The sequence below is a fragment of the Lithobates pipiens genome, unplaced genomic scaffold (assembly GCF_037356315.1).
Source record: "Lithobates pipiens isolate NorthernLeopardFrog02 unplaced genomic scaffold, aLitPip1_a1.2 Scaffold_19, whole genome shotgun sequence".
Taxonomy (NCBI): Eukaryota; Metazoa; Chordata; class Amphibia; order Anura; family Ranidae; genus Lithobates; species Lithobates pipiens.
The window spans coordinates 463395830-463409926 of NW_027507764.1; the positions used below are offsets into that span (position 1 = coordinate 463395830).

At 42.3% G+C, this 14097-nt stretch overlaps 1 protein-coding gene across 1 annotated transcript in view; it reads left to right on the forward strand.

Moving 5' to 3' along the window:
* The window catches only part of LOC143997265 (NXPE family member 4-like), a 91318-nt gene that overhangs the window by 35448 nt on the left and 41773 nt on the right, over nt 1–14097 (forward strand). The window contains exon 3 of the mRNA XM_077492804.1: nt 4540–4758. Coding sequence (XP_077348930.1) covers nt 4540–4758 — 219 coding nt within the window. The remainder of the gene's footprint in view (nt 1–4539; nt 4759–14097) is intronic.

Below are 14097 nucleotides of genomic sequence, written 5' to 3' on the forward strand. Positions count from 1 at the left end.
GTAGAGAATGCTGGAGGGAATTGGCAAATAAATGTAACCATTTACATTTATTGGTTACATTAATTTTCTAATGCCCTCTATGTTTCTCAGTTACATCTAGTGGCCCGAATGCAATATTCTTTCCCTACTACCCATAATAAGAGAACATTCATTCAGAAGAGAAAACTCTCTTTCAATTATTCATTTTCACAGAATGATTGTAAATGCAGGCTCACTGGCAAATTATTATACAGAGTGTCTGAAAAAAAACAGGTTTTGCTGAACTCTCACTGGGAACCCTGTTTCATGTGTTTGCCTTGTAATAAATGTAGCGCCCCCTTACCTCCAGAGGAGAAAAAGGAGTTTATTACTAGAAAACATTTCAGGTGAGAGTGTGGTAGTGCAGAGGACATCCTTAGTCAAATAAAGCAGCAGATTAGAAGACTAGCAGGCTCTTTAGACAAACATTCAGAAAGGTAGACAGCAGTAAAAAAAAAAAAAAGAGCCTTTAATCTGTAACTAGCGATCTGTACTTTTGCAGCAACAACTGTCTCCTATAGCAACTGAAAAAAAACAAGAAGGTGCAGGAATTCTCTGAATGATTCCACCTCGAAGCTTTCCCAGCCTCTCCATGGCCTCCATCCTTTCCTTCATGCCTCCAGGTAGTGAGCAGGCTCTCCCTTGCAGAGCATTGAGCCCATGGCTAGGCCTTAGGCTTCAGTCATACCCAGCAGCAGCTGTTCTTCACACATTCACGCCATACTAGGTTGACCACACATCCCCAGTTTCTGGGGACAATCCCCAAATTTAGGACACTGTCCCCGGACCAAATCTGTCCTGGTTTTGTCCCCAGTAGGGGCAGCATTAGGTAGGCGCTTGGGAGTGCAGAAGCACCCTCAAAAATTCTTTGAGCACCCTCATAGCACCCCCAAAATTCAGGTGCTACTACTTACTTATGTCACTATTTTATTTATTTATACCTGCACATCATCTATTGATGCCAGAAGGCTGGGGACTTTTTTTTCCTGTGGAGGGATACAGCTGCTCCAGCCACATAGGCCGGTTATCTTTAGTTAGACCCAGCAGCCTGATTTCAGAGGCGGGTTGATATACAGCCTCTCTGCTGCTTCCTCAGCCCATGAGAAAGCATTGTACACACCGCCTTCCTCAGCCCGCCTGATTTGACTTCAAAGCTAAGCTGTATCAGGAGGAGGCGACAGCAGATCAATAGGAGGGGGGACAAGAGAGAAGTGGAGAAAACACAGCCTGCTATGGAAGATGGATTACAAGAGGTAGACGGATCATTTCTCAGGCTCTACAGTGCGCCCATGAGTCTAAATAAACAGCTTCTGTCAGCAATGATAGAGCAAAGGCTGTTTTCACAGTGTGTGATACAGAAAGTTAGAAGAGCAGCACCAGGACAGCCTATCTGTGTGTTTTATCCCTCCCTCCATTCATCCATCCCCCCATCCATCCCTCCTTCCTTCCCTCTTTCCCTCCCTCCCTCCATTGCTCCCTCCATCCATCCCTCCATACATTCCTCTCTTCATGCATCCCTCCATCCCCCATCCATTACTCCTTCCATCCATTCATCTTTCCCTCTATCCCTCTTTCCATCCCTCCATCCTTTCCTCCCTCCCGCAATCCATTCATCCCCCCCTCCATCCCTTCCTCCATCCATATCTCCATCCATCCCTCCCTCCACCCCCCCATCCATCCCTCCATCCATCCCTCCCTACATCCATCTATATAACAGTCCCTCTATCCCTCCCTCTATCCAACCATCCCTCCCTCACTCTATCCAACCATCCCTCCCTCCCACCATCCATCCTCCATCAATCCCTCCCTCTATCCTCCATCCATCCCTCCCTCCATTTAATCATCCCTCCCTACATCCATCTATATAACAGTCCCTCTATCCCTCCCTCTATCCAACCATCCCTCCCTCACTCTATCCAACCATCCCTCCCTCCCACCATCCATCCTCCATCAATCCCTCCCTCTATCCTCCATCCATCCCTCCCTCCATTTAACCATCCCTCCCTCCATCCATCCCTTCCCATCCATCCAACCCTCTCTCCCTTCATCGACCCCCATATCTAACCATCCATCCCTCCCTCCATCCATCCAACATTCCTCCCACCAACCATTTCTCTATCCATCCCTCCCTCCATTCATCCCTCCCTTGTCCATCCAACCATCCCTTTCTCTATCCATCCAACCAACCATCTCTTGTTCCATCCATCTAACCATCCCTCCAAACATCTATTTATCCCTCAATCCATCCATCCCTCCCTCCAACCATCCCTTGTTCCATCCACCCATCTATCCCTCCCTCCCATCCATCCATTCCTCCCTCCATCTAATCATCTCTCCCTCCATCCAACCACCTTTCCCTCCATCCAGGCCATCAGGCCAGGGCTTTTGCACACAGGTGGCTGAGCCCATTCAATTTTATTGCAGGTGCAGTTTAAAGCGCGTAACTGACATAAATAGTTGAGAGATAGTACAGAGAGAAAGTTCACATTACTTTTATTAAGATTCAGGGCTCTTGCACACAGGTGGCTGAGCCTATTCAGTTTAATTGCAGCCCATGTGCAATGTATAGCCCATAACTGACATAAATAGTTGTGCGCTGCTGTATTACTATATACAGTGATCATAAACATGAGTACAGCTGCGTACAACTATTCATGTCAGTCACGGGCTATACATTGCACATGGGCTGCAATTACACTGAATAGGCTCAGCCACCTGTATGCAAGAGCCCTGAATCTTAATAAAAGTAATGTGAACTTTCTCTCTGTACTATCTCTCTCTTGTCATGTTAGTATTAATGATACCCTGTATTGAGTTTGGTGGTCAGTACCATCACCAAATGCAATCTTTTCAAGATAATCAGCTAAGTTGCAACTCCGCACTCTATGTTTTGCATGCCTGAATGCTCTGAACTCAGCACTGTGTACATAGCTTGCTCCTGAACTCTGCACTGTGTAAGTAGCACACTCATGATCTCTACACTGAGTACATAGAGCATTCCTGATCTCTGAGCTGTGTACATAGCACAATACTGATCTATGAACTGTGTACGTAGCGCACTCCTGATCTCTGTACTGTGTATGTAGCGCATTCCTCATCTCTGCACTGTGTACGTACCACATTCCTAATCTCTGCACAGTGTACATAGCGCACTGCTGATCTCTGAACTGTGTATGTAGTGCATTTGATCTCTCTACTGTGTACATAGCGCATTTCTGATCTCTGCACTGTGTACGTAGCACATTGCTGATCTCTGCACTGTATACGCAGTGCACTATTATACGTAGCGCACTCCTAAACTCTGTATATAGTGCACCCTTGAACTCTGCACTCTTAATGTCACGCATGCTTTAACTCTGTGCATAGCTCACCCCTGAACTCTACACTCTGTAACGTTGTGCACCCCTGAGCTCTGCACTCTGTACATCGTGCACCCCTGAACTCTGCACTCTGTACATTGTGCACCCCTGAACTCTGCACTCTGTACATTGTGCACCCCTGAACTCTGTACATCATGCACCCCTGAACTCTGTACATTGCACACCCCTGAACTCTGCACTCTGTACATCGCACTATTAGATATTATTATTTGATTATTTATGTTAGAAGGTATCCTTTGTGTTGCTACCATGCAATCTTTTACTATTCTGAATTGTTAATTTTTATTATTGTTAAACCAAAATTCTTTAGTACTGTAAGAATAAAATACAAAATATGCATTGAAAAGTTTTTCTCTATCTTATCTTCTTAATATTTGATAGTCATATCCCAAAAAATTCTAAGTATCTTTTTTTATCTTCATATATACTGTAATTTGAGGAAAATATTCTTATATTATACAATAGTTTAACTTTTGTAAAAAAACAAAACAAAAAAAAAAAACAAAGGTCCCTGGATTTACTTTTGAAAATCTTGTAACCTTGTCCCATACCTCAGTCTGAGTGGACCCTGATCACTTGACCTTCCCAAAAATGTATACTATTTCCCGGCATGCTCAGCGGCCAGTTTGATTGGCTGAGAAAAGTATGCATATTCATAACCTAAGTTCATTGCAACTCATCATACTAATGCCAAAGGTAACAGTGCCACCTATTAACAGAAGAGAGGAACCACAGCTAAACCAGGCTTAGGCGAAAACCCAAACGATCACTAAAATGACAAATCAGCCAGATTAACTGCAAACCAGCAAAGCTAAATGTACTTGTAGCCCCTGTTGGGGACACGGGTGCTACATACATATTATTATTTGTAAACCAAATATTGTACATATGTAAAAAAAAAAAAAATAATAATTATAATTTCCCTCTCAATCATCTGACACTTTTGCAAACTATTATCTGCTTGTTGCAAATAAGTGCATAACATAGCCATGGTTTGCTCTAGTCACTTTTTGTTGAGATGATTACAGATGCAAATGGTCTCTATAATTGAATGGCTATACAATTAATGTATTAGCTGTGATGCAATGCACAAGTAATGGTGAAATTATTAATGCGAATATGTATATTATATTTTTGTCAGATTCAAGTTTAGAGACAAAAGAGAAATGCAAACCGGGAGGGAAATTAGAATACCCCAGTGGATATGTTATGAACAATATCTGGTACCCGAAGACTTGCAACATGCAGACCTACCATGAAGTTGAACAACTAAATGCTTGCATGAAGGGAAGGTTCTTCTATATGTTTGGGGACTCAACCATGCATCAGCTGGTAAATTATTTTGAAATGAAGTTGAAAAGTAAGTATTGCTAGTATAAAACGTTTTTTAAATCTACATATCTTGCTGAGGATAAACGCTGAGGGTGTACCTAGACACATTCTCAGTTGAGTTTGTAAATAATCTATTGTTGCTGGTGGAGGATCTTATGTTACTGGGGTAAAATTGTTGCTGGAAGGGATCTACTGTTTAGGGCGTATCTACTGTTGCTGGCTTCAGGAGAGTCTATTGATGTTGGCTGCTGAGAGATCTGTTGTTGCTGGTGGGGGTCTATTACTGCTGGCTTCAGGAGATCTATTTTATTGCTGTGCTTGTTATAGTTACCAAATTCTATACAAATTACTTGGCTTACATACTGACTTACTTAAAAAATTGATACTTGGCTCTATATTCTCTAAAAGGGGCCGTACTGGGAGCTGGGTAGGGGGTGGAACCAAGGGTCGGTGCTCAGAGGTAGGTAGGGGAGAGGAACCAAGGGTCAGTGCTCAGAGGTTAGTAGGGGGCAGAGACACAAAGTGACTTAGAAGGGAGGAGAAAAAAAGCACTACATATGTACAGTAGACATGTGCAATTAGTTTCGTAACAAACCGAAATTCAGCCGAATTTTGCATCTTGTACCCGAATGTCCGAATAAAAAAATAATGAATTTCAACTAATGCGAAATAAATTATAGCGGATATAACGAATGAATTCAACATGATTCGGTAATTCGTTAAAGATCTAATGAAACAAAAGGTCAACTCAAAGTAAATCTTACAGTCCAATCAGCTGATTAATTTTTTGCTGGAGGTTGGATTACTGGCAAAGTGCATTCCTGAGAACTGAGTGAGAATGGTGTTGTATTGTTTTTGAACAGAGAAGAGATATTGTCATTGTGTGTGTTCATAGATTCAATAAACAAACGACTTTCCAAACTACGAATCATTATCACGAATCAATATACATACATAAATATCGAATTCCAACGAATACGTAAGAAATTATAGTGGATATAACAAATTATTTCAACATGATTTGTGATTCAGTATAACAAATATCGACACTCTACAGAAATAACCAATTATCCAAAAACAAATTAACATAACATAGCGAATATAATATAATGAAATTATGTATTTTATGAATGGTAAAGAACCGGAACTAAACAAAATTTAGTTATTTACAGTGCCTTGAAAAAGTATCCATGCCCCTTGAAATTTTCCACATGTTGTCATGTTACAACCAAAAACCTAAATGTATTTTATTGGGATTTTATGTGCTAGACCAACACAAAGTGACACATGATTGTGAAGTGGAAGGAAAATGATAAATGGTTTTCAAAATGTTTTACAAATAAATATGTGAAAAGTGTGGCGTGCATTTGTATTCAGCCCACCGGAGTCAATACTTTGTAGAACCGCCTTCCGCAGCAGTTTTGGGTACGTCTCTACCAGCTTTGCACATCTAGAGAGTGACATTTTTGCACATTCTCCTTTGAAAAATAGCTCTATCAGATTGGAAGGAGAGCATCTGTGAACAGAAATGTTCAAGTCTTGCCACAGATTCTCAATTGGATTTAGGTTTTGGCTTTGACTGGGCCATTCTAACACATGCTTTGATCTAAACTAGACATGGGCGCCGTCAATAAATTCATTTTGTTCTGTTCCGTTTCGATTCGTAATAAAATTAATTCGTACTTCGAATTTCGTGTCCGAAATCCCGTTCTGTTTCTACGAAATACGAATTGTCGTTAGGTTCGTTAACGTGTACGAACGTTCTTTACGATGAATTTAAAGGCAAAAACATTGCTCATTATGCTTATGACTTGTGAAAGACTTCTGTAATAGAAGTCAATGTAAGTTGCCTGAAGACATCAGTGAAGAACTTTCCTGCTCTCTGGGCAGGCTGCCAAGGAAAGAACAAAATGATACAATGTTTCTTCTTCAATGGGCTGAACTCTGTGTGTAGAAGTTCTCAGTTTAACCATTTTTAAAGACTTAGGCCCCTTTCACACTAACGTCCCGTTCAGGCCCGCCTGTCAGTTTTTCAGGCGGACCTGAACGGGTGCTCCATAGAGCTCTATGGAGCGTCGGATGTCAGCGGTGACATGTCCGCTGACATCCGACCCGCTCCGATCCGAAAAAGTGTGACGGAGGAAAAAGCTATTTTTCCATCCGTCTGCGGATCGGATCGGGTGACGACGGGCACTGCGGTCCGTCGTCATCCGATCTCCCATAGGGGAGAGCGGCGCTGTGACAGGTCCGTCCCTGCACAGTGTGCGGAGACAGACCTGTCATCTCCCTGCTCAGCGGGGATCAGCGGAGTGATCCCCGCTGAGCAAACGGACATCCACGGGGCGGATCAGAACTGATCCGCCCCGTGTGAAAGGACCCTAAATCTTTTCTGACACTTGTTGCTTACAAGTAAAAATCCAGTATTTTCTGCTAGAAAATCACTCAGAAGCCCCAAAAATTATATATATATATTTTTTTAGCAGAGACCCTAGGGAATAAAATAGCGGTTGTTTCAATATTTTATGTGATGCGGTATTTGCCCAGAGGTCTTTCAAACGCAAGTTAGCCCTTTTTTTTTCGGTTGACCTCTAGAGAGCACTGACATTAGCAGCGTGACATACAGCAATGACACCTGCACTGTGATAGAGTGATTTGACACCAGCACCGTGATAGAGAGCACTGACGTGACCAGCGTGTCTATGAGACTCGCCTGATCACGGATTGGAGCAAGGGGTCGATCCCGACCCCTTACCACGTGATCAGCTGTCAGCCAATGACAGCTGATCAAGTGACACAACAGAGCAAAAAAAAAAGCCGATCACCGGCGACCGTGAGAGGGACTTCAGTCCCGATTACGGCCAGCTCATCAGTGCCCACCTGCCCCCTGCCAGTGCCACCTAAATGTTAAAAAAGTGCCACCCATCAGTACCACCCATCAGTGCCCACAGTGCCACCCATCAGTGCCCACAGTGTCACCCATCAGTGCCCACAGTGCCACCCATCAGTGCCCACAGTGCCACCTATCAGTGCCCACAATCTGCCTCAACAACAGTGCTGCACCTCAGTCCCACATATCCATGCCCATCAGTTTCATCTACCAGTGCCCATCAGTGCTGCCCATCAGTGCCCAGCAGTGCCACCTATCAGAGCCACCTATCAGTGCCCATCAGTCCCATCTATCAGTGGTACCTATCAGTGCCCCTTAGTGCCACCCATCCGTGCCACCCATCAGTGCCACCCATCAGTGCCATCTTATCTGTGCCCATCTTTGCCCATCAGTGCCGCCTTATCTGTGCCCATCAGTACTGCCTTATCTGTGCCTATCGGTGCCACCTTATCTGTGCCTATTAGTGCCGCCTTAACTGTGCCTATCAGTGCCCACTAGTGCAGCCTATCAGTGCCCACCAGTGCCGCCTCATCAGCACATTTTAATGAAGGAGAAAAATGACCAGTTTGCAAAATTCTGTAACAAACTATTAAACATGATTTTTTATTTTTATTTTATTTTGCATCTTTTTTTGTTTGTTTAGCAAAAAATAAAACTCCCAGCTGTAATTAAATACCACCAAAAGAAATTGTCAGGCCATACTGTGATTTCTTTTTGAACCGGTTTTGCAAGTGTAAGCAACGGTTTATATGCTGGAATTAGCATAACAGAGGTGCGATCTGAATACCCAAGGTGGGGGCGGGGTTCAGCGTTGTATGCATTTTTCTCTGTTGTATAAACAAAATCCAGTATGTTGTTTCCTCTTGTTGCAAAATCCACATGTTGGTAGAACTTCAGCAAAACTGTCTTTAAGTTTGCATGGTTGAAGTCACCAGCAATAATGAAAAAGCCATCAGGGGTGTTTGTCTGATGTTCTGTTTCTGAGCTGTAAAGTTCATGAAGCGCGTGAAAACACATCAAGCCTGGCACCAAACCAATGGCAAAGCAAACAGAATGGTCAAAGTGTTATAAACACCAATATGGGCATTGAAGCGACCAGATCGGCCGATATCTAAACAGATCGGCCAATCTAGGAAAGAACTAAGCCCATACAGTAATCACTAAAAACTGATAAATAAAACATGTGTCATCCAAATCCTGGACGACAGATATCTGTGACTAGTGGCCATGCTAGATTGAACTTATAGGCAAAATCAAAGCCAGGATGGATTTACAATAATAGATGGAACTAACGCAGCAAATTATTGTTAGGTAAGTGTCAAGTGCCAAAAATATACCTAAATGACACCTCACTTTGAGCACTTTGAGCAAATTGTCCTCATTATGGGCGGCTTCCCTATGTATGAAGTGACATTAGAGACATAAGTTTCACTCCAAGATTCAGATCGGGTTCACATTGTATCTGGTCACATCTCATCAGAAAAGCGCTATACAAATCGCTAGATATAGAAAAGTCAAGCATTATCTAGAAATGCATTGACAGCAACATCAATATTTAAACCATAAGGGGTGTAGGTCTTTATCCTGTGTACCCATGCCATCTCAAGCTTGCAAATACTTCTTACAAGACAACTACCCCTCCAGTAGGGGTTAAATTTGTCTATTCCTAGGAAGATGGTATTGGAAGAATGCCTGTTATGAACATCCAAGTAATGCTTGGATACCAAATGTTTAGTAAACCCCTTTCTGATATTGTTGATGTGCTCATTAAGACGGACCTGGGGGGGGGGGGCGTTTTGTCCTGCCCATATACTACAGGCTACCAGGCACTGCAGTAGGTAGACTACCCTCTCTGAGGAACTCGCAGAATGACGACAAACTACAATACCTAAAAATCTCTTCAAATCTTTTTTTTACGGTTACCAGGTTAGAGTTAGGCCGCGTACACACGGGCGGACTGTTCGCCCAACTTTGTCCGCTGAACAGTGTTTGGGCGGACAGTCCGCTCGTGTGTGGGCTTTCAGCGGACAGTTTCAGCGGACAGTTTGACGAACAAGGTTTTTCGGAATTTCCGAAAAACTGTCCGCTGAAACCTTGTTTCAGCGAACAGTCCGCTCGTGTGTAGGCTTGTTCGTCAAACTAAGTTCCGTGCATGCTCAGAAAGGATTTACACGCCGAAAGTTATAATGCAGTGTATAGGACGTCGTATTTTTCGTCCCGTCGTACGTGCCGTTCACGTCATCGCGCACGGTTTCAGCAAACTGTTCGTCCGTCGTGTGTGGCCATGTCCGTCCATGCTAATTTTGAGCGGACTGTTTGCCGAAACTGTTTGACGGACAAAGTTGGGCGAACAGTCCGCGCGTGTGTACGCGGCCTTACAGAAGGAGGTCTAGTGCTAGAATTATTGCTCTCACTCTGACGATCGCGGCGATACCTCACATGTGTGATTTGAACACCGTCTACATATGCGGGCGCGACTTCCGTATGCGTTTTCTTTGCTGCGTAAGCTTGCGGCGACGGGGGCGCTTTAAATTTTTTTATTATTATTTATTTTAAAATGAATAAATTGTTTTAAAAAAAAAATGGATCACTTTTATTGCTGTCACAAGGAATGTAAACATCCCTTGTGAAAGTAATAGGTGGTGACAGGTCCTCTTTATGGAGGAATCGGAGGTCTAAAAGACCCCCGATCCCTCCTTTGCACTTCAAAGTATTCAGATCGCCATTTTTGGCGATTCTGAATACTGTATATTTTTTTAAAACCGGCGCCATTGCGGCGGTTTGTTGGTCGGGGCTAACGATGGAACGGGAGACCCGGGAAGAGCGGCAGGAGGCGGCGGGTGGGGCGTCCCCTCCCACTCCTCCGGCATAACAGCCGAGCGGCTTTTAGCTGCATCACTTGTTATAGCTGGGAAGCCGATCGCCGGCTCTAAAAATACTGTACTGGGATGATGCCTGCAGCTGCGGGCATCATCCTGGTAAAAGCCCCGAAAGCCGAGTACATACATCTGCGTACACTCGACAGCAAGGGGTTCAATTCTTTGGATGTAACACTGGAAACAAAACTAGTCGACCTCCTAGTCTTGCACCCATTTAAGGAGCATGCTTGGCATCTTCTGCACTGGTAATAACCAGTGAGCTCCCCAAAAAAATGAGGTTTGTTGGTGGGAGGGTTTAAGATATTAGAAGCCAGTTTGTCTCTTAAAGAGGGAACACTCCTAAAGACCACCTGAGGTCTAATGGGCAAAATGGTCCTTAACCCCCCTGACGGTATTCCCGAGTCTGGCTCGGGGTGGAATTTTTATGCCAAAAGCAGTAACCCCGAGCCAGACTCGGGACTGCATAGCTGGATCCAGGAGGACGCTTACTTACCTTCTCCCTTGGATCCAGCGATGTCCCCGCGCTGTACGAGCGGCTCGTCCTCCGCTCGATTCATCACAGAGCCGATCTCCTTTCCCTGCGAGCGTTGCGACGCACAGGGACGGAGATCGACGCCAAATTCAAAAAGTGAAACACACAGTATGCATACAGTATAATGTAGTCTTACAGATTACATTGCTGTATGTAATAATTTCACATCCCCTAGTGGTTTCTCCTGTGTCCTGCATGCAGTTTTATATTATAAAAACAGTTCTTTATGCCTGGAAACTGGAGATTGTCCATAGAAACCAAAACTGTCCCTTTACATCAAAAATGATTTTAGACCAGCTAGAAAACAGCGATAATAAATTAGCATCACTCGCAGAATTGAGCGATAGCGATTTGTGGGGAGATCCATCATCAAATACTGAAAAGTAATGACAGGGACAATTCTGCAACTGAGCAAATTTCAGTGTTTTTGATTTGATTACATTATTGAATCATTTTTATTATTATTATATTATTATTTGGTATAATTATTTATAGTTATTTATTACATTATAATTTATGATTTCATTTTTCAAACTTTATCATACCCGGGATGTCTGCTAGACTCTAGTTTGGACAGATTTAAGTGAGTTATTCCTAAGAATTACAGGACTACAATATAAAACACCAAATTTTCATGGAAAATAATTGTACCGCTTTCAGCACCTAAAATCTGAAATAATCATACCGCCAGGGAGGTTAATAATCTATCATTCCCCAGAATGTGCTATTGTTTATTCAATATGTTTAATATTATGGTGATGGTTAGAAAAAATTTGTAATAAAAGGAACACCTGTCCTATCACCTCTATCTTGTAGGGGAGGTCTTTCGTTTAATAAATCGTCCCTATCTATCAGTCTGACTTGGTCCAACGTATCTGACAGTGCCTTTTTAGTATAACTCTTATCCAAAAAATTCTGTATTAGTACTTCAGCATTAAAAATTGATCAGATTCTGTACAATTTTGTTTCAGCCTCATATATTGGCTTTTAGACACTGATCGAAGCCAAGAGGCATGGTAGCAACTTTCCACCGAAATGTAGGAATTTCTGTCTGTGGACTTAAAGAATATAAAGGTTACAAACATATCATCTTTAACTGTTATCCTCAAATCCAGGAAGTTAACCTCCCTACAACATGCCTCATAGGTGAGATGTATCCCCCTATTGTTAGAATTGAGCAAGTCCATACACCATATGCAACAGAACTGCTATAAAAATAAAGATACACATACACATACATAGTCAAGTCTGGCTCATGATCTAGTTACTGGCCCATATATACCTTTCATACATTCAAAATTCATTGAGTACTATGTAACTGCCTATGTGTATGTGTATCTTTGTTTTTATAGCAGCTCTGTTGTATATGGTGTACCATTGCCTGTCAATAGGAAATATCCTGTATTATATCTATAATTAATCATGCTCAAGATTTACATTGTTCACCTTATTGCCAAATGTCGTTTCTATGACATGTTACATATTTGTTTTTATACATTTTTATCAATATTCAAATGTGTGCATGTGTATATATATATGAAAATACGTTTTTGCTTGTTTCATACTATTGTTACTAAATAAACGATGTTTATCAACTACTCTACCTCCACAAGTCAATTGCCTCATTTAAAAAATAAAAAATAAATTTCTTCCAAAGTTTAGGCAGATATGTATTCTTCTACATATTTTTGGTAAAAATAATCGCAATAAATGTATATTGATTGGTTTGCAAAAAGTTATAGTGTCTACAAAATAGGGGATAAATTTATGGCATTTTTATTATTCATTTTCTTTTTATTAGTAATGGCGGTGATCTGCGATTTTTATTGGGACTGTGACATTATGGCGGACAGATCGAACACTTTTTACATTGTTTTGGGATCATTGATATTTATTCAGAGCTACAGATAGCCACTAGGGATGAGCCGAACACCCCCCGGTTCGGTTCGCACCAGAACTTTCGAACGGACCCCAAATTCGAACGAACGTTAGAACCCCATTGAAGTCTATGGGACTCGAACGATCGAAATGAAAAGTGCTAATTTTAACGGCTAATATGCAAGATACTGTCCTAAAAAGGGTTTGGGGACCTGGCTCCTGCCCCAGGGGACATGGGTCAATGCCTAAAATGTTTTTAAAAATGGCCGTTTTGGCGGGAGCACTGATTTTAATGACGATTAAAGTGAAAAAAAGTGAAATATTCCTTTAAATATGGTGCCTGGGGGGTGTCTGTAGTATGCCTGTGAAGTGCCACGTGTTTCCCGTGTTTAGAACAGTCCCTGCACAAAATGACATTAAACGGAAATAACACCATTTAAAACTGCTCGCGGTTTTAATGTTATATCTGGTTCCTGCAATATGGTTGAAAATCATTGAGAAAAATGGCATGGGTAGCCCTCCCTGCCCATTACCAGCCTATTTGGGTCTTGTACGCATATTAAAAAAAGGAAATGCGTGTGGCCCCCAGGCCCTATATACTCAGAACAGCAGTATACAGGTGGTGCAAACAAGACAGGGACTGTGTAGGTTTGTTGTGTTAACTTGAATCTGTTTGTAATTTTCAACTGGTACATTTTTAAAGTGTAGCTCCAGTCAAAAAAACTATTTTTAAGCTTTTTGGAAAACATAGGGAAGGGTTATCACCCCTGTATAATTTGTTTTGTCGTACATCTTTTTTCATCTCACTTGCTGTTGTCTCCTTCCGTTTGCAAGTAGGAGATGTTTGTAAATTGGATGTTTGAAAGTAGGGGCCTGCCCTATATGCTCTGCAGAAATGGCGGAACAAGGTGTTGGTTTTGCCACAACATTGTAAGCCCTCAAAGTGACTCTTGGTGGGCGCTGGAGCGCCCTGCTGTGAACGATTATATCAAGAATTGTAATTACATGCCATTGTTGAACAGTGGTAGAAAAATTGACCTTTGGTGGTTGTGGTGCTGGTGCCACAACACTATAAGTCCTCACCGTTACTCTGGGTGGGCACAGGAAGGGGCCCTCCTGTGAAATATTATATCAAGAATTGTAATTACATGTCCCTGTTAAACAGGGGCAGAAAAATTTGGCCTTAGGCAC